Raw genomic sequence first — 27,923 nt, 5'->3', positions numbered from 1 at the left:
AAGGTGGTATTCGGTCGAGTGATGAAGTCCCTATTGACCTGCCCTAGATAGATAGATCAATGTACAGAGAAATACATGGGGAAAACTAGGGGAAGTGTGGTTACTTATTGCTAAGTTAATGGGGTGAGAAGAGACTGAATCAGCAGAATACACTTGTACACAGGAAGGCAAACAAGCACTGGGAATCAGCAGCATACAACAGGAGGGCAAACAGCCACAAGGAAGTTGTGCAAGGGGCCAGTCAGCGGTCAAAATGGGGAGAAACTGGGGAGGTGGGGGAGGTCCATCCTTCTCCTCACTATGGACCGAGGAAATGAAAGTTAGAGGAATAGTAGTTCTTCCAGGAGGGTTATAGAAGACATGCTTGTATGAAACTGAATACATTTACTGTCGCTGAAGTCATGACTGTGAATGCTTGACTAATCTCTCTCGTTCTCCAGGTGAACACCTACTAATGGATTGGACCACCTAAAATCCAGCGTCGAGGATGTTTTTCATACAAGAGGAAAGGTACAGATCACAAAGAGTGAGAGGATGAAAGAGAAGTCACTCTACGCCAGTGAAGGAATCCAAAGTCCACAGCCATGAAAACCGCCCAATCCCTCAACATGGCCCCGAGAGAAGGAGCTCCTCCCAGCATCAACAATGTCACCATACTGCATGCTCTCTTCAACTCCTCCTCTTCCTCTCCTCCCTCCATCCCTCCACCCGCCTCCTGCAGTATAGATGAGTCCTACAAATACATCTTCCTCCCTATTTGTTATTCATTCACATTCATTTTCAGCATCTCGCTCAACTCTGTGGTCCTCTACCGCTCCTTTCGACGGACCAAGCGATGGAACGCCTCTCTGATCTACATGGTCAACCTGGCCTCCACAGACTTCATGTATGGCCTGTCGCTGCCATTTCTCATCGCTAGTTACATCATGCGAGACCGCTGGGTCTTCGGGGACTTCATGTGCCGGCTGGTCCGATTTCTTTTTTACTTTAACCTCTACTGCTCCATTTTCTTCCTCACTTGCATCTCTGTCCACAGGTACTTGGGGATCTGCCACCCAATGAAGACCATCACACTGGAGACAAAAAGGGCGGTGAAGTGGACTTGTGTTCTGGTTTGGGGTGTGGTGTTCACTTTGACCTGCCCCATCTTCCGGTTCGCCCAGACCGGCCATGTGACTCGCCCGGCAGGGGTTAGCAGCAATGCCAGCAGTGCTGGTGGACTAAACCTCAAGCTATCATCAGTGGATGGCAATGGTAGCCATGGTAACTGGGGCCAGGGGATTGAGGAGTACCAGAATTGCTGGGACGATGCCATAGATAAGGAGTTTTCTGACTATGTGCCCTACGGAATCATACTCCACTTGTTGGGATTTTTTGTACCATTTTCCATCATTGCCTGGTGTTACTCTCATGTGGTTCTGACCATATTTAGGACTCTGCATTCCCAGCCGCTGTCCCACAGGGGTCAGCGAGAAGGAGGAAATGATGGAGTTGGGAGTGGTGGAGGACAGGAAGGAGGAAGAAGAGGCAATAGAGCTGCGATAGCAGGAGGAAGAGGAAGAAGAGGAAGCAATGGACTAGCAGGGGTACTGGAAAGAGATGCAGGACTCTCAGTTTTTCTTGGTGCCCACTCCCCATATGCCCATCGCCGACGCAAATCCATCAAGACCATCATCACCATCACCCTCCTCTTTGCTCTTTGCTTCTTCCCATTCCACGTCACCAGAACCATCTTCCTCATCCTCAAAGTGACCAAGGGAGTCCCCTGTCACACTATGACCATGGTCTCCATGTGCTATAAGATCACTAGGCCCTTGGCTTCATTCAATGCCTGGCTCAATGCTCTCCTTTACTTCCTGACTAAAGAGAAGGGTGGAGCTCACTGTTGTCAGGCAGCAAACAACAACGGCCAACAACAAGGTGGGCTGCTATGGCCGCTGAGGATGATGGGGAAAGCAGAGGATGCGGAAGAGGGAGGGATAGAAGAAAGGATTGACAATAAAGAGAAGGAGGAAATTAATAACACTCCGGTGTATATACAGGGAGAGGGAGGACTGGCAAAAGTCAGATATACAGTGGAATGAGTCTGTTTCATGATGAATGAATGATTGAATGAATGAATTTAAGTTCACCACTGTATTTCAATAAATAAATAAATGAATGAATGAACAGCCCATCCACGTGACAAGTAGGGCTGCCCCATGAAAGTCAACAAGTTGAAGTGTCATCTGCAGTTGACTCAGCAGGTGGAGTCGAACAGTCTTTTTGTTTGTTTGTTGTTGTTGTTTTGGATAGTTTCTGGATATTGCAGTATGACAATAACACAAGACATGTTCTTGTAAAAATGCACTGGAAGTATGTTGCAATAGGCAATGGAAAAATATGAAGTTTTTATATCCTTTGAGAACTGGGAAATGCTCAGTTAACTGGATTAATTAACCAGAGAATTGCGTAGGACAGTACTGAAGCCACTCTGTCAGCCACTTGTTGATTCTTTATATTAAAAGGCCAACTCTGAATCGACCCTAGAAGCTGTGAGTCGAATACAGCCCAAATGACAATGCAACAAAAACACTGCTTCAAGAAAATCCAGGGCATTTTTATCTAATTTTATGTGCACAGTTCCAGCAGCACCTCTGAGTGTATGAAATGATGACTGAATTGTTGGCCTGCCACAACTCCTACTTTGACATGTAATCTGGGAAGTGAATAAATACAAAACTGATACACCTGCAAACCTCATCATGGCAGAAATCTGTTAGTGTCTCTTTGAGCAGGGCCTGTATTTGTCTGCTGATACAGAGTTAAAGTGCTTACCCAGGATCAGGATTAATATTTTCCCTTTCCCGTTTCCTTTTACTTTCATCCTTTGTGATCGGATGAGCAAAACAAACAGCTCTAAATCGGCATATCTGCTCCAAGACACCTGAAAAAATGTGCTGAAACCAAAGGATTGACCATTAATAACACTGAGAGTGGGGAACACCAAATGATGATTTCTATGTTGATTATATAATTTTAATTGAAACTATATTACATTGGTACCCTACAAATATCAAATATGTTTTCCACAAATAACATTTATCATTGCCAAAATCATGTCCCCGCCCCTACTGCCAAATTTAGAAAGATCAAAATGACACAAAAGAACCCCTCAAATGGATGAGTTTATGAGTGATCGCAACCAGTGTAACTTGAAATTATAAACTGCTGCATGTAAAATTATTTGGAAATGAATGTTTTGTATAACTTTGAATGTGGAATTCATGTTCTTAGTCCAGCATGCTTGCAAAAATTTGTTTTTACAATGCTAAGAGAAAAATGTACATCCTGATTAAATGTAATTGTGTGTCTTGATGATGGCTCAGCAAGCAAATAGATCCAGAGGATATTTTTGTGGGTCCTCACATGACTGCAGTGCCAGCAATTCCCATTAAGCCTGGGGGGCCAGGGGAGAATTAATTGTGGTTAATTGATTGTGGTCCAGGACTGAAAAATAAAGATGTTCACGTTGAACTCCACAGAGTCATAACTAGACAGTTTGACTGTCCTACTTGCCAGTGGCAGCCATGTTAGTGCCACATTTCTGCTTCATGGTCATTGTTGAGTAACTGGTGTTTTTGTTCCAGCTGGTCTGAGTGTTGGGGATCTCACCGAGGCAGAGCAGCCATCTTTCATTAAAGCCATGGAGAGGGAGGTGGGGCTGTTCCAAGAAGACAGCAAAGCAGGTGGAAACAGAGCCAACCTCAAGAGCAAGTGGACTGGTGTGGATTAATAATGTTAAGTGTTAAGTCAGGGTCTTCATCCTAACCAACTACATCTAATACTGATTCATTTTGAGCATTAACAGACTTTACTTTAACTTGACTGTTTAATTTGAATTTGTCTCTCATTCAATACTATACTTTGTCTTTTTTTTTTGTTTGTTTTATTTTGTCTGTATCATTTTAATTCTTTTGAATGCTGGTGTTAGGCTATTTATTCTTATTCCTTCTATACTATTCCCTCTTATGAGAATCAAAGGAAATAGCACTGTTCTTATTTAAAGCACTTTGCAAAATGTTTTAAGATAAGTACTACATAAATAAAACTATTACTATTATCAGTAGTAGTAGTAGTAATAGCAGTGTTATCATCATTATTATTAATTACATGTAGCAAATATTTTGAAAAATGTAAACATTATGGTTCATCCATAAAGATACAGGCAAATTGCATTTCTTAATTTTATGGGACAATTTAACAAAAGTCATATTGTGTAAAGTTGCCCAAATTATTATAACTGTCAGCTTTATGAATTGGACTAATGCCCTTTGAAAAACATTCCCTCCGGTTGGCAACAAAATCAAACATTTACAATTTCAGTCTGCTTCTTGTAAATGATGTCACTTACAACCTTGTCTTAATGAATGCTCTTACTTTTCCACAATATGCATTGTTAAAGGAACAGTTCACTCAAAATAGAAAAAAGAAAAAAAGATATTGTCCCAATTACCCTATGCGATGTGTCCATCCACTGTATAATTTGGTGAGATTTCAAGTCTGTCATGATCTCCTGGTTTTCCAGTACCCCCGGTACAACAGTACTCAATTAGTATTGCTTTGTGGAGCACCCCAGTTTATCTAAACTCTTGGACAATTGGTATTTCAAATCTTCCCTGACATCTGACAAAATCGTGTATAAGGGGATCAGAGATGATTTATTTAAATTCATCTTATACCCGGATATTTAATTCTGTGAATATGTTTATTACAACTGGCAGATTAGAGGGTGTGTGATTTAGATTATGGGCCCTATCTTGTGCCACCCGCTACCAGTTGCTACTACCCGCTTCCCGTGAATTGCGCATTTAGCAGCTTCCGCCATCCCTAAACGGTATCTTGCACTCTCGCTACCCGCTATACATTATGCTGACTCCGTATTTGCGCCTGGAGGTGTGCCAGTGGGCGTGTTTTATGCACTATCCCTAAAATTGCTATCTTGAGCACACACTTTAGGGAAAGCGGATAGCGGGTGCTCAGGACCACCCGCTATCCCATTTGGGCTTTTACAAGAGCGCGCCCAGGCGGCTTCAATGCGCGCCCTGATGGAGCCACACCACGCACGCGGTCGGACTGACACCGGGACGCTGTCGGAATGGACTGAGTACATTATTCATATAGACTGTTTAGAGGAAAGACTGTTTTAACTTGGACACTTATGCCAGTGTGTTTTATTGTTTTATCATAAGCCAGCAGCTGTGCTATATTTTCATTTTTAATATTTTATTTGCCCAATCTACCTTGTCAGCAAATTAGTTTACACATAGTTCCACCTCTGTCTCTAACTTTTTGTGAGTAGTGTATATATATATATATATATATATATATATATATATAGGGATATTTGGCTTTTGGGTGAAATTTATGGAAAATGTAAAATGTTCACGCTACAGTGATATTATATCATGAAAGAAGGGCATTTAAGTAGAAGCATACACTAGTGATTTCCTAATCTCAAACAATTTCTTGAAACAAAAGCCAACAACAGTGGTGGATATACCACAACAAAAAATGTCAGTGTCAATAACTTGTCATGTGCCCTTGAGCATCAATTACAGCTTGACAACGACGCCTCATGCTGTTCACAAGTCGACTTATTGTCTGCTGAGGCATGGCATCCCACTCTTCTTGAAAGGCGGCCCTCAGGACATTGAGGTTCTGGGGTACAGAGCTCCGAGCCTCTACACGGCGACTCAGCTGATCCCATAGGTTTTCTATGGGATGCAGGTCTGAGAAAGTGCAGGCCACTCCATTTGAGGTACCCCAGTCTCCAGCAGCCATTCCCTAATGATACGACCTCGATGAGCTGGAGCATCAAACACCTGATGTGAATTTTGCCGTTAAACTCTTTGTTAGAGAACAGCAACTTGTGCAAAAAGTACTGAAACATTGAACAGTTGGACATGTGCATTCAAAAGTTTACAGAAGGTCACAGTTTACAGTTCACCTGTAAAGGTTATATTGCATTTTAGGTTCATCCTGAAATTTCACCCGAAAGCCGAATATCCCTAACTTTTTGTGAGTAGTGTATATGTATATATGTAAAGCCACCTTGCTTTAGCCTCAGTTGATTCCCTGAGAAAATCTATCTCCCTCTCTCCATCACAGGTTTCGGTTTGCGGATTTAGGATAGCGCAGCCTGCCCTTAAAGGCAATGGCACCTGGCACACTGATTGGTTTAATTGGTGTAACGCCCAAACCATGCCTATGCATAATATAGTGGGTAGCGCAGGTGTTTTACGGATAACGGCAGGTGTGCAAGATAGCAACTTTTGCGGGGGAACGCCTCTTACACAATGCTAAATCCCCAAATAACGGGTTTAGGGACTCTAGGGGGAAGATAGGGCCCTATATATAAAAACCTATCATCAGCATAAAGTGAAATCTTATGGGATGTATTCCCTTTTTGGTTTGAGCTTTTCTGATATTTGTATTTTCTGAGCTAATGGTTCCAAATAGAAAAGAGAAAAGGTGACATTGGACAGCCTTGTCTTCTACGCCTTGTTGCCAGTGAGAATGGTAGCCTTAGACTCATTATACAGTGTCTTTAACAGAACTAAAAATCAATATCTAAACCCTTTTTTAAGGTAAACCACATATATGATCATTCAATCCAATCAAACTGTTGGAAATTTCCATGTGAAAACTATTTCCTGTTAGCACTGGTAAACTGCATCTATCTAGCCCCAACAAGGATGAACAAGTGGAGGTGGAGGAAGCTATTGCTGTTGACTTTCTCACATGTAAACTTTTGCCCACACCTGTTCAAAGGATGGATGGACCTGTTCACCAGTCCAGGTGCTGTGGTCTTTGGACATGCTCCAGTGTTGTTGATCTCACCACCATATTCAAAGATAATGTCTGTCCAAATCTATCTAAAGACCAGTGTAGTTTCCCTCTGTTTCCATCTGCTTGCCTGTTTATGGGTTAGGTCTCCAATTCAAAATGTGACATGAATCAAATATGGCTGCCATGTGTGTACAGCAAATTGCTACAACACTTCTTAGCCCTAGTGAAGGGGCCCACCACTTCTGCTATGGCCAGATTGTGCATACTCTATTAATTAATGCCTTTGAATACGCATACGCTATCATGAGTTGAGTTTTTTTCCTGGCTTGAAATGAGATGAAAGGGTTAGAATGGGGGATGGCCTGGAGGTCACAGACAGTTCCTGCTGCCAGTTCCTATAGATAGATAGATAGATAGATTTTTATTGTCATTGCACAATCATATACGTATAATAATGCAACGAAATTAGGGCTACTATAGCCTAGTAGATTATAATTTCTATTGATTATGTTTGCTGTAGTTATTATTAACATGGTGTGTCAACACTGAAAGTGATGCCAATGCCAGAAAGACTTAACTATAAATGAAATGAAAAGAGAAAATGATAACAATAGTAATAAAGTACAACTCTGTAGCCTTACCCCCTCCAGCCTGCGCAGCTTATATTACAGTTTGTGAACTAGATGTGGAACCTAATGCTGTGTTTATCAGCCCACAACATGAAGTGCAAATGTATTTAGCCTTTCATTTTTATCCAACTATTTAAAAAAAAAAAAACAAAAAAAAACATACATACATACTGTATGATTGTGTGCCACATCTCCAAAGTTGAAAATAACAGCCATTGTTCTAACTCGGTCAGACACAGCCAAAAGATCGAGTGACCAGGCTGATCTCACTCCTGACTTGTCTAACACAGACGCTTGGGCAGGAGCCCTAGGCGTCAGGTTAGATGCTGACAGTAGCCCTAGGTGTCAAAATGTGACGCTCATGTACACAGCCTGCATAGGCTCTATCAGGTTTAGTCAGGAAGGCATTTTTCAAATATGTAGGTCAAACAGATTGGTTAAAATATTTTTGACATAAGCCCTCACCTAACCAGACCCTAACCTTAACCAAGTGAGCACATATGGGAAGGCCCTCACTCAACCACAACCCTAAAGTGAACCATGTACATATATTGTACATATGGATTCATAATAACACTGTCTGACTAAACCTGATAACTGACGAAATCTGTTGGTCCATACAGTCCGCCTCCCTCAGAGTCAAATTCAGACACCTAACCTTGGATGCCAAGAGCTCCTGCCCAAATGGTTGTATTCGACAAGTTGGTGGGAGACCATGTTGCATTTACAGACCTCAAGATCTGAATAAAACACCATGCTCTGTATGTAGTGATCCATCTTATACTAGTTTTTCTCGAAAACAAATTATTTTCAGTGCTATCATTCCAGACACAGGTGCCCAGAGACTTGAAGACCACCTTTTTTAGTTAACAGGGAAACTGAATCATCTGTCCATACAAGAACATGGATCTAGAGAGTGAACCTCACACCAAAACCTACAGTGATACAACTGATTCTGTCAATATATCAGCCATATTGTATCAACTTGTCATCAGACAAAACAGTCATCATCAGAGCATACAGAAGATACCAAAGACTGACTGTATTCGATGAACATGTCCACACTGAACATGGTCCCACAGTCAAAGTAATGTCAGATGAACACTCCATCAGTGGGATGGTCTTTAAGCGAGGCAGTGGAAGCCAATGTCTTGAAAAGTATGCCCAATCTGAGGAAACATTCCGTTAATAATGTCATTATCACTGGCTTGCAGGAAACCTGGTCTCCCCTCTGGGATAATATGACCTAGAAATGACAGTGCGTGGATGTAAGATGATCACACCAGCGCTTGTTATATGAAACCAAAGTGATAAAATGACCCTGGGTGGTAATGGCATCAAAACACTAATATGTGTCCTTGCAGAAGCAGCCAGCTACTGGAAAATCATGTTAATCGTTCAAACACAGAGAATATGGAACACACTGAGTTCATGTCTCATACTGAGAGATGGAGAGATGAGACTGTACCACACCGCACTATGAAACATAAGAGACATATGAACCCCAAACGCTGAGAAATTGCCAAGCAGCTCCTCTACTCGGATTAACGTAACAATCTTGTCCTGAATTCAGCACACATATTACCCAGTCACAACTGTCATTGATTTATGTGGCATCATCACACAGCATATTATTGGCACATTGAGCTCTGGTGACAAACACTTGTAGAATGACATCACTCTACAGTATTACCAGCAATTAATCGTAGTTACAATAAAATATCTTAAAAACAACAATAACAACACAGTGGTAATACTATAGTAAGGTTACCATGAAGTACCACAGCAATATGTAATGGTATTTAAGAAATTCAATATTTCTCTGGTTATTTTAATTTTTAATATTGAATGCAATTTTAATTTATTTTCTTTATTTAGGTATTCAGTATTCGAGAAATGATGTAATGTAAATTAAGTATTCGAGCAACATATATTTTGATAATATGACTTAACATATCATCTGTCTTATCAAATCAGTTGTCTATTTTTGATATTTAATACAATCTTAATTAATTTTTGAATCTCATTCTTTACTTTGGATTGCTGGGTGGCTAGAAAATAATTTGTCATATTTAAAAAAATATATATATATACATAAATTTAAAAATATCACTAAAGTAATTTTAATAAATTTCACTTACATGTTGCTATACATCAGTATTAAAGTGACACTTTTATGGTAGTATGATTAGGAGCATAGTTATCATAGCCATCATAAAGCGTGAATTTTAGTAAGGGAGGTGAACTACTCCCTGACTGGCCTGGAGGACTGCATCACTGTTGGAGGATCTGTATATAAGATTTCATATTTGTATATGCCATTCATATAGCATCCACATCTGTATATATGCATGGCTATATGTATATATGCTATTCATACCTATATATACTATTCATATGTGTATATACTGCTCATATTCCTACATTTATTATATGTACTATTTATTATCACTATTCCACTAGACTCCAGAGACTCTACTATGCTCTACTTGCTGTTCATTCTGCCACTGTAAATACTGTACCATAGATAATACACATATATTTATATTCGCTGCACTGCACTTTGTTTTTTTTTTTTGTTTTTTTTTTGCACGTCTGGTTAGATGCTAAACTGCATTTTGTTGCCTTAGTACTTGTACTTTGTGCAGTGACATTAAAATTGAATCAATGTAATCTATTACTGCTACAACTACTACTGCTGCTACCATGAACAATAAACATACTTCTACTACTGCTGCTACTACTGCTACTACTACTGCCACTACTACTACTACTACTACTACTACTGCTACTACCACTACTACTACAAACAACAATTAAAATACAACTACTCCTCCTCCTACTGCCAGTAATAATAATATTGCTGTTGTAGTTGTTACTGTTCTAATTACTATTATTCACACACACACACACACACACACACACACACACACACACACACACACACACACACACACACACACACACACACACACACACACACACACACACACACACACACACACACACACACACACACACGTCCTGCAGGGGGAGACACTGCCCTCCTCTGTCTGCCGACTTCTCTGCCGTTGTTGGAAATTCAAAACACAACCGCCTCTCTAAATCTCCCGTCCTGCACCACGTCTGGAACAGCCTCTGACGGGGTATTTTAATAAAACATAAAAAATAAATAAAAATCGCAGGAGCGATTTTATACAAAATGAACCACCAGTATCGATTAGTCTGACCGACAGGCACATTTTGCAATCGGTGAAATAATGTCTCATGTGTGTTCAAATTTCTATTTATTTTTTTCTGTGTGTGACGGCTGTGTGGGGAGCCGCTGAGCGCAGCCGTTGGCGCCACTTTCAAACCCTCCACTGACAGAATGAGAGCCTGGCTTCAAATACATTTTACACACCACTTTATTTCACTTTTTCCTAATTACCATTAGACTGGGAATATTTTGACAGGACATTTCTTTTGGAGATTATTTTCCCTTAAGGTAAGCAAGTGGTCCATTAAGTTCTACTTTGCACGGTTTTTTTTTTTTTTTTTTTTAAATTTAGGTCAGATAAAAATGGCTCATTTAAAGTTGTTTTCTATGCTCAGTGATTCAACACGGTGGTTTGTTTTTATAGCGTAGCTAACAAGCTGTCGTGTGAGAGAGTTTAGCTGCTTCAGGCTTAACTTTTTGCTAGTGACCATTTTCTAACCTCTTGCTTGGCTGTAACGTCTCAAACAAAAGCTGACTTGTGCTTTTCACAGCGAGGCTTTTCTGTCGGAACAGCATTTACTTTGCCTTTGTCAGCCGCTTAGAAAGTTGTAGCCTATTTCTCTCTATAACATTGGGGGAATTGTTTTATATTTCTCAACAAAAGAGTTTAGGAGATATTAGTAAGCGGACACTCCCCCAGTTCCAACCCCCTCCCCAAAGACCCCTGCCCACCCCTTGTAACGCTAGTCCCTCTGCTAAATACACGGTATAATTTCATTTTAACCGAATTTAAACGAGCCATAAACAACGCGGCTGGACATTAAAACCGAAGAAAATGAGCGCTTGTTTAGTTTAGACGAGTCGTTTTAAAATATGAAGAGAGACGAAATTAGTTGCCGTCTGTTACTGCCAAAAAAAAAAAAACCCTCTGAGTCAGCAGTTTCCTTGAAGCCAGCCCCCGCCGTCTTGCCATCATATTAGCACATTGTTCCGAGTCAAATATTTCCACAATTCACACTGACACTGTGGGCCTAGTACAGGTGGAATAATCTAATGTGATAATAATGCTTCACCGTTTACGCCTTTTGGATTCAGACAATCCGAGAAAACTATAGGTCTAGCAGTTAAAATCTTTTTTTCTAAATCACTGTCACATTTTAAATACGACTTAAGGTTGAGAGTTTGTGACTTTGCAATAGTTGGCGTTGAATTCACGAGGCAGGTATTAAGTACAAATGCGGAGAAATATAATCGTATGAGAAGAGACTATAAAGAAAATACATATACGTAAGGTGTGGTTGTTCATATAAGGCGGTGGTTCGCAAAATGAGGTGTGGGGACTCCTAAGAGGTCCATGACGGGATCCAGGGGTCCCAAGCAAAATGACAAATCGTTTCTTTTATAATTTTAGCTTAATTTTAGAATTTAGAATGTAAACCTGCGGAAGTCACAGCTCTCAGTTTCGCCACTATAAGGCAATATCTCTTTCTACAATTTAATATCTAATCAGGAAAATCCAACTATACGGGATTGAACTTGGTGTAGCTGTATGTGAATCTACCAAGGGCTCTGAGATTGTATTGAGAAACCCTGAACCCAGATTGACTGATTGATTGGCTGATCCTCTGGTTTCCCCACTCCTCAGCATCCATTTAATTAAAACTTTTATTGTTAATATCAAACATGCAACCACAGCATACCCTCAATATTAGAAAAATTGTCACAGAACCAGGAACTCAGCGATACATTTCAGATAGCACAGGGGATTCAGCAGCAGGCTGTGACCCCTGTCTGCTTTTAAAAATTATATGAAATGTGAGCTGCAGAAGTACTCTGGTTTGCTGATCTAATCCTGATTTGAGTTATTTGTGAGTTACAGGATAACTCAACTAGATTGTCTTGTCTCAGAAAATATTTCTGAGGACTTGTGGATTTTATTTTGAGCTATATATGAATACTGCTAAAACAGGTGCTTTAACAAACTGAAATTTGTTAAAACAAGTATAATCATTCGGTCAAACTATACTATATAATCTAGGCAATTCTATTCTCATTTTATGTACCACAAACCAAAGAGCTGACCAAGAATAAGACTAAAAAAGGATTAAGAAGTGTTGTACTGTAAAAGAGAAGAAAAAAGCCCATAAAGTGTGTTTCATTCAATAATTAAATCAGTACTGTGAAGACTCTGCTGCAGCCACATACACAGCTATGATATCTGAGTGTATGACTAAAGTGTTTAATTTTTTAAATTTCTAACTAGAAATGTCACAGCATATCTTACCTTGTGGATGTGATGCTGAAATGATTTGTGCCCTAGAAACACTTTTCAGATGTTTTTTATGTGATGTAGACCCACATTTAGACTGCACAGTTCTGCTTTTGATTACATTTATTAACATACTGGGAGGTTTTAGTTGTTAATGTTGCACTGAATTGAACTGAGTATCTGTCAGCATTGTACTTGGGGAGATTATAGTGGTGAGAGTGAAAACATGCATTCTCCAAGTGTGATAATTGTTAGTGAATGAAAGTATAGAGAAATTAAACTCTTTATACTGGGAACTCTCGACTGAAACCCCCTTAAGGATGCCCGGGACTCTCTCAGAGTTTGGTCACTAGTGTTGTGGAGGAGCACAAGCTGGTACTGTACAATTAATTTGACTGGTTGAGTCGATTCGATGAGGATTCGTTCGTGGTCGAAATTTAGTCTTGTCTGCATGAGCCAGTTTAACACAGAATCTAAACACTATGAGAGTACGGCCTTGGTCTTTATTCTCAAATTGTGTGTGTATGTGTGTGTGTGTGTGTGTGTGTGTGTGTGTGTGTGTGTGTGTGTGTGTGTGTGTGTGTGTGTGTGTGTGTGCGTAACAGAAAAGGGGGTGGGAAAAGCCTCTGTTCTCTTTGGTAAAGCGATGTAGTTTGAGAGCAGCACTTTCAGCAGTATGAGGGCCGGCCTCCCTCCTGCCAGTTCCCATCTCATGACCAAATTACATTACTTGCAACTCAACCACACGTTACACTAAGCGCTCGGTTCAATGTACAGCATATTTCTCCATTAATTCCTCTCTACCTCTCTCTTGATCGGCGTCATTCTTCTCTTGCCCTTTCTGTCTCAGTACCTTAGAGTTGGCCTGTTGTGCTTTCTCGATTTCCTTGCTGTGGTTTATGCCATGCGTTATTCTGGAAAGCAAAGCTCTGCAATCTTGTTGATGTCGCCCTGTTTGAAAGCATAGAGAACTTACTCTCGCAGCCACACTTTCTCCATTTTATTTCCCTCCCTCTCCTCTTCCTCCCTCCCTCTCTCCTCAGTCTTCCTTTCAGTCTGGCGGCTGAGCAGCTTGGCAAGGTTACAGCACAGCGCTCAGCACACCGCAGCAGCCCCTGGCCTTCCACAAATTAATTTTTTGCCCACAAATGGTAGCACCGACCGAACCCTAATTTCACACACATCTTGTACACGCCCGGAAGGATGACGTGATTTTTTTTCAGATTTTTCGGCGCCTCCAAAAATGCTGATTTGTATTGTAGAAAGTGATGGCTGGGGAAAAAGGCTGCAGCCCTGTAGGTTTTTATGCCTACTGAGCCTCCTCAGTGTCTCAGTCTGTGTAGCTGGAGCTCCAGCGAGGCAGCAGCACTGAGGAAGACTGAAGTCAACATAGACTGGGAGAGACACACTCAGATAGCTATGGGGTTAAGACGTGTAGGGCTAGGAAGAAAAGGGTGAGGGGGGACACTCAGTTTTTGGGGGCCAATTTTTGGGACTGGGACCAAAGCTCACCCCTACTAGGAACAGGAGCAGGAGCAACCAGAAATCCCTAACAGGCCTTTTTTCTCCTCTCTCCCTCTCATCATAGTAGACTGGGTATATTCCCATTGATATGTGTTTGTATGGGGTGTGTGTGTGTGTTTTAGTGACGTCTTTTTTTTTTTTTTTTTTTTTTTTTTTTTTTTTTGATACATCTTTGTGCTGTGCAAATGTTCTGTATCTCAGCTCTTACAATTGTAGATTGTGGGATAGTTATATTTTTGAACTAGTCGCAGCTTCTGGTTAGTGACAGAATATCTTGGCCTTTTGGTAAGAGCATCCACACAACATGAGGGGGGAGAAGGTGAGGATGAAGTGACGAGGCAGTTTAGCTTAGATATCTAACTGTAGTAGGTGGTAATCAGGGTTAGTTAGTAACTGACTCCTTCATTTTGTTTATAATATCATTAACCAGCATCAGATGGTAAGTGAATCTTTTCTTTTCTGTTTGCTTTTAAAATGGCCTCTGTTGCTTTGAATGGAGAAACCCAACAGGCTACAGAGAGGAAAAGAGCTTTTCTCAGCTCTGCTTTTCCTCCCTCTCTCTTTCTTTCTTCCTTTCCCTCGACCTAATTTCTGTTGCGCTCTTTTCCCTTCTCTGACTCGCTCTCCCCTTCTCTTTCTACCTCTCTCAACCTCTCTCTTTTCCTGCTTTTTTGAATGAGGCTGAGTCGAAATCTAACGCCTGTCACTGCTGTAACTACTGACATGAGCTTCTTGTTTCAAATCCAGTTATCTGCCACCAGCAAAACCACTTTAATATAATGTATACATATATATTATAGGGCCAAATGTGAGGCTCCAATATGAAATAGAATATGAAATCTGCTTTTTTTTCCTCCAGTTAGTCAAGTTCAAATGCTGTCTTTTTGACTTTGGCCTACATACATATAACATACATACAAAACCTGGGTTCTGTTTTGTTTTTGAGGAGAGAAAATTCACTAGAAAATAGACAAATTTGTAGTAAGTTGTTTGTTGCAAAACATTTCATGTATATTGGCACTTTTATTGTGTAAATTGAACTTACTGAATGTGAAAAGTTTAAGTACACCAGGGCGGGTGTGGTGCTTAGAAGCCATTTTTCCCTCTTCTCCTCTTCCCTGGAAACTTTTTTTTTTTTTTTTTTTTTTTAACTCATCATATGGTGTCAGTATGCCCTAATTACTCTACAGTTTTGTAATTGCTCCCTGTAGCTGTCAGTTTGTTGATTTGCTGTGGACTATACAGTCATGTATTCTGGTGTATGGAATTTGAAGCAACACTATTTTATTCAGCTTGTTCAAACACACACACACACACACACATACACACACACGCACACCCCTGTTTAAAACATCTTAACAGATTCCACATAATGAAACTCAAACTAGAATATGCTACTGAAGACCTAAATAGCACAGAGACTGACTTTACAGTATTCACTGAAAATGTTATCACCCTTTTTTAAGTTCCTTGGTTGGTTCAAAGTAGAAATGTATAATGCTACACAACAGGCTTAGGTTATAGGTAGTTAGGGTGGTATTCTTTCATTTTGTTGTTTTAATATTTTAACCACTTAGGGTGACCCTAATTTAACGTTGGCAGTCCTCAAAGGCGGCAGCATCAGCTTGTAAAATCAGATAAATTCGGCACTTCCTCTTTCTCATCTATTTTCAGTGACTGGAAATGTATTTATCTGCTCTGGTAACATTCAGTGGGCCTTCAGTTTGTGAACGTGCTAAGAAAAAAGTAGAGTTTCTGTATTGCATTTTGATTAAATGGAAAAAACAGGCTGATTTGATAATTCCTCCACCCAGACTTTGTTATGAATATATTTGTTCCTTCTTCAGCAGTGCTTGATATTTTCTTATGCTGTTTCCTTTTGCACTGTTAGCTTCATTGAGCTTTACTCAACAAATGATTTGATTCTGGAATATAGTTGACTGCAACAGAGGAGCAGATATATGTAATAGTGGATCATGTGAGTTTGGATTATTTCCTAAAGGCCACATCAGCAATAGATAAACAGTTAAGGATCCACACATCGCCACCACCCTGTCACCAGTCACACAGATTCACCTCCATCTGCTCTTTCTCTGATCTATTCATTTTCTAAGTCTAAAACTCCCTCCTTCCTAAGGTCAGTTTGCGGTTTCAGTATCAATGACACTGTCAAGGTCAGTGTAGCTAATGACACCCCCCCACTCTTTCCTTCTTCTGCTCCTATCTAATTTCTGTCTCTTCTTCGGGCCTCACTTTTCATTTCATCCTTTCATCCTTTTCACTATTTTCCTTAGTTTATTTTTATTTATTATTTTAAAGAGTGACATTCTTTGATATACAAGCTTTTGTCAACTGTTTCCCCCTTTTCCCTCCAACAGCTGAAATTCCTGGGTTCCAACACAGGCCTGGAAAGTCTGGGAAAAGAAATTGGTATGTTCCAGGTCTTCAGTAGTTTGAAAATTGTACAGAAAAGATTATGTGAAATATGTATGTACAGCTATACATTTTCTGTTTTCTGACTCTATTAGCTTAGATTCTGATATTTTATAGAAGGCTATTGAATGATAAAATATAGCTGATAGGGGAAAAACAACTAGGGCCTACTGGCATAGATCATAGTGAACACCAGCTAAAATTTACAAATTAAACAAAGGTGGCAAGGTCTGAATTAATTTTTTATTTATTTTTACAAGTTTTACAGGTTTTGTACTTGAGTGGGAACATAGACAAAACATGGCAATATTCCAATAAAATATCAATTAATATGGCATTATCTTTTTTTGCAATTACTGAATTAAATTATACATAATTCCCTATGGTAGATTCTTTGTTTTGCTCTCCATATTATATTAGAGTTTGTTTAATATTGTGTATAGTGTGTAATATAATAATATTGCATGCTGCAGTTATGTAATGCAAATAAAAATGTATGAAAATTAGATTAATTCCCAATTTAATTTACACGAAGTAAAATTAGCTGTAGTTTTGCTCTGCATGCATTTTTGTGGATAGAGGGAAAATGTATTTCCTGCTATCTTAAGGCAGAGGAAGGGGAAATCTCAAGGGGAGTAAAATGAGCTGCAATGAAGGAAAATATAAAATAAAATGATTCAATTTTCATAAAAATAGTTGTGGATATTTTTGATTGGGATATTTTTGTGCTTTGTACATTTTTTTTCCCTAGAGTAATCCTTAAAGCAGATAGCCAGTAGTTGGGGTGTATTCTTCACTTCTCTTTCCACTATTTTGTCCTCTCACATTTCATCCCTTTTGCTTGGATGAGTTGTCTTTTTATTTCTACTTTTTAGTGCTTTGGAGAATTTCCATGTGAAATAGTAGAGAACATTTTAAATTTTCTGAGTAGGAAACACTATCAAGTTGCGGTTCTGTCAGAAAATTTGAGTCACATTTTGGTTTTCACAATTGATCTTTGAAAGTCTGCATTCAGACAGGCTTTGTATAAACCAACCAAAGTATTAAACATGAAAATACATATGCACCTAAATATAATACTGGAAGACGTGAGGAAATAATGTCTTAATTTAAATGTGATCTGTTTGGGTGTTGGACTAATGTGTTGTTTCACTATATCTCTCCAGTTGTCCCCCAGTAAACATGATGGACAATCACCATGTAAATGCCATGTAGTCAGTGTGTCCAGGGTTCACTCTAGCAGCACATCATGTTTTGCAGATATCTGACGCATCATTCCAAATCATTATGTGCTGCCACCGTGAGCCATGGGATTCCCAACACTTTTCTGATACTGGTAATGGACCACACACACCCAGAGGATAACTAGTTCAAATGTGTAATAACCCCCCGTTTGTCTTTATTTTAATTATTATTATTATTATTATTATTATTATATTTTTTTTTATTTCTCCCATACAGCTCAGTGTTTCTATGTGTCCTCTGCGATGTTGGTGTGTGTGTGTGTGTGTGTGTGTGTGTGTGTGTGTGTGTGTGTGTGTGTGTCTTTTTGTGTGCCCTGATTCTTCTATTTATTTTTGGTGTTTTATTGTTATGGTTTATAGATGAGGGTGTGCAATCTGTGGACACATCCTGTTCTTCTGCTTTACATCCCTGCCGTCAGATGAACATATACTTACAAAAAAATAACTTTAAGAAATTAAAGGGGAAAAAAATCCATGTTTTGGTTCATTTTCTAAAAAAATTTAACAGCTTTAAAGAGAAACAACAACAACAACTATCAAATAGACTAGAGCATCCTGCCGATTGGCTGACTCTAATTAGTATTCTACCTGTTGTGTTGCTCTCACGTAAGAGGTCACACAGTATTCCTGCTAACACACATTGATAAAATCAGGTATTTGTTGAAGAAAACACCCCCAAAAATGGAAAATGGGAACCTCTACTAGAAATGAATAAAAACTGTCAGTGCAAAACTTGAAATCTTGTTGCTTTTGATTGCTGAATATTTAAGAGAATATGAATTACTAAAATCTGTCCAGTCAGGCCAGTTTGCAGTTTTTGAACTCAGAATTTTACCTCACTGAATTAGAGGAGTTGCTGGTGTTGTTGGCCAATCAGGATCAAGATTTTTTTTCCATTTATTTGCAAAATGTCATTGTTTTCATCTTGAGCTAGAGAAAAAGAAAAACAGTGAATTGTAAATGTAGTTGTTGCTACAGAATCACTTCACATTTCTCATCAAATTCAAATTTTAGCCTGCTGTTAGCACATCTAGTAGTGGATGTTTCTGAACATTGTGTAAGCCTATCTGGGATGACAGTACGCTATAATTTGTTCTACTGCAGGATAGCTGCCTCTTGCAAGCTATATTTTTGAAATGCCTCAAAATATAATTTTTTAGAAATGGCATATTTCCATCAGTTGGGCTGAAGTGAATAAATCCTAAATATCAGAAGACAGAACTAGCATTAATAAATATTAAGTTGGTGCAAATAAATGCGCTGTTTCATGAGAAGGCACAATGGAACAAGTCTTTCAAGACCTGAACAGCATTAGGCAAGTTCTTACTCTTTAGTCAGTTTAGACATGACCTTGGAAAAACTCTAATGTGCCAGCTAATGGTGAAAAAAACAGTGATGTATACATGTTCAGAATAACGCATATGATATTGTAATGTACTGACCGATGCTTATGCAACCATAGAGGAAACAACACAAATGGTTTTCTAAGACTGGCTTTACACAGTGCAACTTTCTCTGTTGCTGTCATGTGGAATGTACGGAAGATGCAAATCCAATTCAGTTTATTTCTTGGATGTTTGTCCTGTGTTGTGTAGTTGCAGTTTAGTTATACCATGTAAAGCCAGCCTAATGTAACCAATCAATGGTAATACAACCATGATGGAAACATGTATGTTAGAAACAACATATGATATTCAGATGTACCTGCTAGTTCATTTATTGTGTAATTTCTATATTTGCAAAATAACTTGGAGCAGTTTTGCACTTTATATTTAGTATTTATCATTCAAAACATCATTCATAAAAACTGCATGGATGGATGAGCTAGTGTTTTCTGACTGTCCTGGTGTTTCTGTGATGGATCAGGATGGATCAGCCTGCCATCTTTGTCTAAGGACCCTCTGCTTTTATTTTTCACCATCTCCTTTTCAGTGCAGATTGTGTGTGTGTGTGTGTGTGTGTGTGTGTGTGTGTGTGTGTGCGCGCGCGTGTGTATGGTGACGCTACCAGTCAGTGTACCAGGCAGTAGCAGCACATCATTACTGGTATTTATCTTGTCTAGGCTGCCAGTATGATTGTGCTGCTCCAGTCAGACACACACATCCTCCTACTATGCACAAATCAACATATTTCTACCTCATAAATTATTTGTGGCCAAGAAGCTTTTATCTATTTGTACAGCTTAATTTATTGAATATTGGCTGTTATGTTTTGATGAATATGGGTCTTTGAAGACTGATTTTTTTTTTTTTTTTTTTTTTTAAACTGAAGCTGGTGACAACCCCCTACACCAGGGGTTGTCAAGCTTCAGTGCTCAAAGGCTGGTGTTGGTTCTCCTGAACTGGTCCTTGACCTTAACCTCTGCTTTGCCAATAATAAATGTAAACTATTAAATTACTCCGTTTTCATACCGAAAATATTCCAAGTATTCAGTGTTTACTCATAAATGTTTTATCACTCAAACATCATTTACACCATCATGAAACTCAAACTCACTAGGGACACCCTGGGCTGTGTTACTGCCTATAAATCAACAATTAATTTATAAATACATTATTGAAAAAATAATAATGTGCAAACAAAATGAAATTTGATCTTAGGTTTCTTTAGCTGTGGTCAGGGATAGCTGTGTGAGGTCAATGACACCACATCACATTTCCATATCTTAAGACCACTTTCTTACCCTTTTACGTGACACATCATTGTGTTATGGCTTATGATAATGTGAGAGAAAGAACTGAATTAAAGAAGTGCAGTGTTCTCAACACTTCTGTCATATACAGAAATGGTTTGTGCACTGGTGTGCTGTGGTTATATTATTCTGTCCTGTAATTGTCCATTATCCCTAATTGAGTGAAATAATACTGTTATACTGTTCAATGTTATTTTTTTTATAGTCTATTTTTCATGTATTTCAAATAAATAAAAGTTTAGCCCTTTGTCATGTGTGTTTGCATTTTGACAGTGAATATATTGTAGTGTTGATTTGGACACTAGTAGTACTCGATAGTAGCAGCATTTAGTTACATTAAGAGAAAAACCCTAATGGCACTTTAATTTAAAGAGTCCTGGACCAAATCAGATTTATTAAAATGTAAAAATCTGTTTTATTTAACAGCATTCAATAGAGCATCTATTCCACAGTCACTCCCTTTCTAAGAGCAAAGCCTCCACCAAACCACGTCTGTCATGGGGTTGTACACCTTTAAAGGCAGCAGATCAAACAGAATTTTTAATCAGAGGACACAAATAACTTGACTGGCCTTTACCCAAGATGTTAATAATCACTAACATGTTTGTGGTTAATCCAAAATGCTGAAAGGCTTGTGGCTTGAACAGAACATGGTTATGTGGTTGCACCTTACCACACTGTGATGGGCAAGAGTCAACTGTGGTCCTAAAACTACAACTCTTCAAAACTGAAGGACACAATTTTTTGTTTTGACTGTCTAAAAAAATTCCCTATCTTGTAACCTTCAGGAGACTTTCTATCAAGATCCGAGGAAGGAAAGAATTTCGACAATTTACTTACAAAACATAAATCATCGCTCATACTGACCTGCTCTCGTGTTATTTTGGACTACACTCATGGCTCATGTTAACATCTGGCAGTACAATGAGTTTGCAAAATGTGTCAACATGAATTAAACAAACAAAAAAAAAAAATACTATTAAATACTAATATTTACATACTGAAGGCAAACATCTGCCTTCTCATTTTCTAGAGCTTTCTCTATACAACATAGATGCATCTGGATGAGGAAGGAAGGCCGAACAGGAGTGTTTTATCTTCTAGATGCAGTTGTTGCAAGACCTCCAGAAGTTTGTCTGCATCACTGGATTCTCTTTAAAAACGAGAAGAATGAATCTCAGAACAGCTTTGTTGCTGACTAAAATCAGTCCTTTATATGTGAGATTTTCTGGACTTTTCCAGAAAGTGAAAGCTAAGGAAGGACACATTGACATCAAGAGTAATAAAGTAGAAAAAAGTAAAGTTTTACATGATCCAAATACAACCCTGATAGACCCAGCACAACAAGAGCCACAGAGCGGGATACCCCCCAAGCAAAGACAACCACAGGAAGTGAAAGATTAACGGGAGAGGAGAGGAAGGTCACTGGGATTCATGATGAGACTGGAGTCTAAATTCAGGTTATCTGGAGAGACACAAAAAAAGAAGAAAAAATGAAAGCTGTGACAATACAGTAAGGGTCAAAAAGATATTCACACTCATTTATCCAGTAGTGAACTGCCATTACTTAAAGCTGCATTAGTCCAGATATCTATTTACGGTTCTAGCCATCTTATGATAGAAGCACAATGGTGTATTAGGGCCACTTTAGGGAGAAAAAATATGAGGAAAACATAAATTTATGGGAAAAACCCTTTCAGGGATTATATAGTTACAAATTTACAAGAAAAAATATCTGGGAATGGTGGTGGTGTTAACATTTCTTTGAGAAGGGGCTTGTCTTATTTAGAGAAATGGGGCATGGTGGTATGCTATTTGCACATACGTGTCTATCAACTTAGAATGATTCTGATTCTCAAACGGGTCTAAGAATAAAATTGGCTAGTACATATGTTATGAATCCAGCATTATTTCTCTGCACAAAGTAAGAACATTTGTGTGCACGTTAGTGAACCAGGCCCACTGGCACTCGGATCTTGTCATTCTTGTAAACAAAACTGCTTGATTTTGTTTCCTCAAACACTGCAGTTCAATTTGAATGTTTTGTGCAGTAAAATGGCTAATTTGTGAAAAATTTAAGTCAAGGAAAACGTGTCTTTAAAGAGATACTAAAACATGTAAAAATTATCATTAGAGAAATTTCCTATGATAAGCATAAGGCTTCAGCGTATCACAGGAACTAGCAGAAATACTTGATTGCTGATTGTTTTTAATTGTAATGGGTGCCCAAACTTTCAGCAAAGAAAAATATACTTGGATTACAGTCTTCATAAACCTTCAACACAACACCTACATCATAAATTGAAAAACTAAGTAAAAAAGTTTTTGACATAGGGAGTATTTCTGCAATTACTGTACTTGTGGCCATGAATTAAAACTTCACCTTGATCAAAATTGTTGAGTTTTTTGGAGTTGGAACCCTCACCGAGTCCCTCGATGTCGACCAAATCACTGTTGACATCTGAGTCATTCAGAGCACTAAGTGTCACATCTACACACACACACACACACACATACACGCACAAAACAGAAGTGGAGCATCAGTTTTGGCATTATTAAACAACATTAAACAGTAAATTAATAACCCTTTACTTTTTTAAAGATCCCAGTAAAATTGGAGACACCAGCAAATTGCCCTTTAAAGATAGATGAAAAAAAAGTCATGGTACATTCATCAAATACATAAAACTACTTGGTAATGTCTAAAAAAAAAAATGGAGAAAACCCCTACTACCAAACATCATGGAGATACTCTCTGAAAAAACAAAGCAGTGATATGAAATACTGCTTTTTGTACGAGAGCCTCTCCAGGTAGCCAGCATGAATAGCAGGGCCCTGAGCTGAATGGCACAGAGCCTTTATTAAAAGGCATTGGTAACACGTGTTTACCTGCTATTACATGTCAGAATGGCTGCTCCAACTGGATACCTTCTCAGTTTCATTCATTAAAATCAGCTGTACATGCTACAGCTCCTCAGCTTTCGTGAGTGTGAAGGACATGAAAGCTGCAAAACTGACATCACTCCAGTGTCTTCAAACCCTGGAAAACTGATTACATTTTTATGTTGCACTTTATGTTGCAATACCCATTGCCCTCGGAGACAAATAAAGTTGAAGTTTGAACTTAAATCTTCCAGCGTTCACATTTTTTTTTTGGCTTATCCACAGCCCAAAATCACAGTACATCATCTCAAGACCTAGCCAAATGATGCCTTATTTATTGTTTTAAATGTATAATATTTAAGTGTACAATTCACAAAAAATCTAACTGTAATAATTTCTATACATAATTGTCCTCATGAATTTTAAACATTTTACAAGACACCTCTTGATGTGAAACAAGCTGGTAAAGGGCATGAGTGAAAATTACTTTTGGTGAATCTCCTGCACGTGGAACTGGTATATGATGACAATGACAAGGTATTGGGTGTTATATGCACTTGAATGAGTGCCATTTAGTTTGTGATGAAGTGCTCTAATTTAATTTTTTGATGTACTCAACTTCTCTCAACCTTCCTTATCTACTTCTGCTTCCTAACTGCTTCCCAAAATGCCATTCAACAGCCCCCAGAGAATGTGACTGATTTAGTACATCTATATGTATCTGTATGATGGTTTTAACTGGAGGCTGAGAAAGCAACAACCAGGGTTCCTATGCAGTTTGGAAAAGTAGGAAAAAGTACGAAATGTAATATGGACCATTTCCAGGTGTGGAAATATATGAACAAATGAGGGAAATGTCTGGAAAAACATTCTCATTTCCAGACTATTGTCTCTATGCACACTTTTTTCAAAATGTGTCATTTATAAAATTGCAACAAATAAATCATAATGCGTTTTTCATTTTGTAGAAGCCATGTTTTACATTGAGAGTATGAGAACTTCTTCAGACTGTCTCAGGCTTCTGCGTTGTGGGCGCACGGCCCGGCCAACAACAACAGTGGCTGCTCCCTCCAATTTAGCTCCAGTCCACCCAGGGCCACAACATGGACAAATGCAAATTTTCAGATAAGTGGCTAACCCATCCAAATTATGCAAAATGGTTAGCAAAAGATCCGAAATCCAAAGCAAAAGTGGGATGTAAATCATGTGCTAAATCATTTGCTATATCAAATATGGGTGAGGCAGCCATTCACAGTCTGTAAAAAATAATTTACAGGCCTGATAAACATTTATAAACAGTTACCGGCAGTCTGATATAGCCTGAAAAAAATCTACTGAGAAGTGTGGAAACATGTCTGGAGAAAGTATGGACTTGTGAAATGTAAAATGTGTAGGAACCCTGAATAACTGTAGTAACAACAATCATAAGAGTGATTTTTTTTTTTTTTCAGCTGAAAATAAGCAAGTCATGCCCCTTTCTCACATCACAACATGTCTTGTGGTTGGACTCTATTTTAGTCTTTAGACGCTGCTGCTGCTGGAGAAACTGCCATCTCTGGGTCCTCTACAGTGGATTTCTCCCTTTGTGATGACTGAATGTCGCACAAAATGGTCAGTATAGAGACAAGCCTTTGCTGTTGATTCTCAGGACCTGTCACTAACGCCTGCCATTCACTGATTTTTGTTGTTTTTTTTTTTTTTTTTTCAGATAGATGACACATTGTGCTAAAAATCTCTCAATGTAATGTCATGTTGGCTTTATTTCTGTGACTCACCTGCAGTCTTCTGCTTCTTCATAGGTGGCTGGCCGGAGGAGGGGCCCTGGAGCCCCGTTGCCATGACAACCTGAGCTGTTGGCACGGAGATGACGGTCGGGGCACCCTGGGTTGCCATGGCGACGGCAGCGGTAGCCTTCTTGATAACCTTCTTGGGCCCGTCAGAGGGGTCAGGCACGCCACCATCCTCGTACAGCTTCCTTTTCACCGTGCTCTTCATCTGAGCGCTGGGGGGGAGACAGAGTTGGGATCTACACTGACTTTACACAGCATTTACATCCAGCGGAAAGTGCAGCTGACACAGGTCAAAGTAAAACAGCTCTCCAGGAGAAGAGCTAGACCTGATCATACCATTCTCAGTGACATGGGTGGAGCATTACTGTGAACATTCAAAATCTGACACTAGAATACTACCTTGCTCAGTGGTGAAACTATGTACATCTTCAAATGTGACTCAAGATAAATCTTTGGAGGAGACTGACTTATTATTCCCAAAGTCTTCCACCAAAATATACTGCAGTTTTAAACCAATACTAGTTCCTCTGTTGAAGTGATGCTTGCTTCAGGCACCTAAAATGTAAAGATTTTGGCTCCACCCTCTCAACTTTAAAGTGTTTTTGATGCTCACTTTCCCACAATCCTCCACAAAATTTCTATGCATGCTCTCATTCAAATGAACAGTTAATGTCATCACACCTGTAAACTTCACTGTTATTGTGTGTGTGTGTGTGTGTGTGTGTGTGTGTGTGTGTGTGTGTGTGTGTGTGTGCTACCCTGCAGGACTGGAGTCAGCAACTGGGTGGAGCTGCATGGTGAGCTCTCCTAGTTTGGTGAAGGCAGCTCCTGCTGCAGAAAAGATCTCCCCAACCTGTGAAATAAACACACACATTAGGACTGCAGCGGGCTGTGTAGCATATTGGCAGACCAAACTGTCAGCAAGAGGTGATTGTCTGAAAAACATGAACTTCAGCACCCTGTGAGGTGATGTGTAAACTACCACAACACAGCTTAGTCTATAGTGCTTTATACCAAAAGTTATCAAAGGCACAAGACAGGCAAGACACCTAAAACACTGGTGAGTCCAGTTTCCTGTGGAAGGACCTGCCAATCTTAAAGGGACAGTTCACCTATTTTGAAAAAAGTGATATTATCCTTCATACCCCCAGCTGTTCTGTAGGACAGTAGTGGTGCTATCTTCCTCTCATTATTACTGAGTGCTGGATACTGGCTGGATGCTCCAAATGCGAACTGTCAGCCTCCTGCCACTGAGGTACTATGTTCTTACAAAACTAACTAAAATAACATAAAACTAAAGAGAAAATGCGCTTAGTTTTGCTGTTTGCCAGCATGAGGAGGCGTTGTGCTGATGTTTATTGAGACTGGTGCGCCCACATGACTGGGAGTCATGGATTGGATTGGAAAACCTATTCTGACGTTTTAGAATAAAAAAATAACTCAAACTAATATTGAAACTAATAAAAACTAAACTGAAAGTTAACATTTTGAAACGATAAAAACTAAACTGAAACGGACAAACCCACTCTGGAAACTAACTGAAACTAAAAGGAAATTTAAAACAAAAAAAATTAAAAAAAGAAATAACGGTAAAACTAATGAAAAAGACAAATCTACAATAAGACCTCCCAAGAAACGGGATCTAATCCGCTGCCTGTGTCCTGGTACACCTCTCTAAGCTGCACGGTGCTTCAGGACTGTGATACATTTATTTCGGCTGATATGATGCTAATCTGACGGGGCTACACAAACTCCTCTGCTGCACCCAGCATCCCAGTAATGCACGGCTTTACATGACTTACTTTGGTGGAGGCTGAGGTCATTCTTTTGAATTGCGGTGTAACAGAGATGTGTTGAACGGGGCTGAATCACAGCTAAGATGCTAACTAGCTAGCGTGCTTGCTGGCTAGCTGGTTTAGCCTCCACAGATCCTCCAGACTCAGCAGGCAGATATCGGAGGAACCTCTAATCTCAGCGCTGATGCCACAAACAAACCCAGAGAGTGACCAGTGTGGAGCATGTTTCCAGTGGCACGGCGTTTGGTTTGACTACATCCCTGTCAGCCTCAGCACACAGCTCACCAGACACAGCCGACTGGCTCATGCTGCATTTACAGTCTCCCCGGAAGATCCAAAACCGTAAAAACGTAACAAACCAGGAATTGTACAAGCGTATCCGTTTAGGTGCCGGTTAATTTATTTTAGAGATCAAGCAATACAGAAACACTGTGTTGAAGCAGACTGAAGAGGAGAAAATTACGATGAGCATGTGAATTTATGTTTAATCTATTTTCACACGGATGGTCCATCCCTTGACAAGGTTTTCATGTGCTTCGTTTCATAAAGATCACATTCCTGCTGCTCAGGTATCTTGGAAAATCCAGACTGTTCTTTTTTGTGATAGTTTATTTACTTGTGACTTCAAGGGGA

The 27,923-nt window shown here is 39.3% G+C and overlaps 2 protein-coding genes and 1 long non-coding RNA gene across 5 annotated transcripts; 2 read left to right on the top strand and 1 right to left on the bottom strand.

Moving 5' to 3' along the window:
• The first annotated feature begins 453 nt into the window (after positions 1-453).
• Positions 454-2,084, top strand: LOC115376282 (P2Y purinoceptor 3). Its single transcript, XM_030075773.1, has one exon. It carries the CDS (start codon positions 585-587, stop codon positions 2,082-2,084), a length of 1,500 nt encoding a protein of 499 aa, XP_029931633.1. The 5' UTR covers positions 454-584.
• Positions 2,085-10,808: 8,724 nt separating this feature from the next.
• LOC115376183 (uncharacterized) lies at positions 10,809-25,274 on the top strand. 2 transcript variants are annotated; one of them, XR_003929787.1, is made up of 3 exons: positions 10,809-10,947; positions 16,831-16,882; positions 25,223-25,274. It is a non-coding gene; the product is annotated as an uncharacterized LOC115376183 (long non-coding RNA). The 2 variants fall into 2 exon arrangements; XR_003929788.1 differs by lacking the exon at positions 25,223-25,274 and adding an exon at positions 18,146-18,190.
• On the bottom strand, positions 21,134-27,611 carry zgc:92664 (chromatin complexes subunit BAP18). 2 transcript variants are annotated; one of them, XM_030075670.1, is made up of 5 exons: positions 27,297-27,611; positions 26,253-26,347; positions 25,480-25,730; positions 23,205-23,312; positions 21,134-22,286 (listed from the first exon to the last, which is right to left on the bottom strand). In XM_030075670.1, the coding sequence occupies exons 1-5, from the start codon at positions 27,315-27,317 to the stop codon at positions 22,222-22,224; spliced, it is 540 nt and encodes a 179-aa protein (XP_029931530.1). In that variant the 5' UTR covers positions 27,318-27,611; the 3' UTR covers positions 21,134-22,221. The 2 variants fall into 2 exon arrangements, with proteins under 2 accessions (XP_029931530.1, XP_029931531.1); XM_030075671.1 differs by having other exon boundaries at positions 21,141-22,286; positions 25,480-25,706; positions 27,297-27,608.
• Positions 27,612-27,923: the final 312 nt, after the last annotated feature.

This window comes from Myripristis murdjan, chromosome 18 (genome assembly GCF_902150065.1).
Source record: "Myripristis murdjan chromosome 18, fMyrMur1.1, whole genome shotgun sequence".
NCBI lineage: Eukaryota > Metazoa > Chordata > Actinopteri > Holocentriformes > Holocentridae > Myripristis > Myripristis murdjan.
Note: the sequence above shows the minus strand (reverse complement) of the source record. Positions and strands in the feature narration are given on the sequence as shown.

Excerpts from the sequence above, each read along its gene's own strand:
- LOC115376282 (XM_030075773.1), top strand. The coding sequence starts at position 585 with ATGAAAACCGCCCAATCCCTCAACATGGCCCCGAGAGAAGGAGCTCCT.
- zgc:92664 (XM_030075670.1), bottom strand. The coding sequence starts at position 27,317 with ATGACCTCAGCCTCCACCAAA. Across the intron at positions 26,348-27,296 it reads TGACCTCAGCCTCCACCAAA|GTTGGGGAGATCTTTTCTGC; the intron begins GTAAGTCATGTA and ends TTTATTTCACAG. Across the intron at positions 22,287-23,204 it reads ACTCAACAATTTTGATCAAG|ATAACCTGAATTTAGACTCC; the intron begins GTGAAGTTTTAA and ends GTGTCTCTCCAG.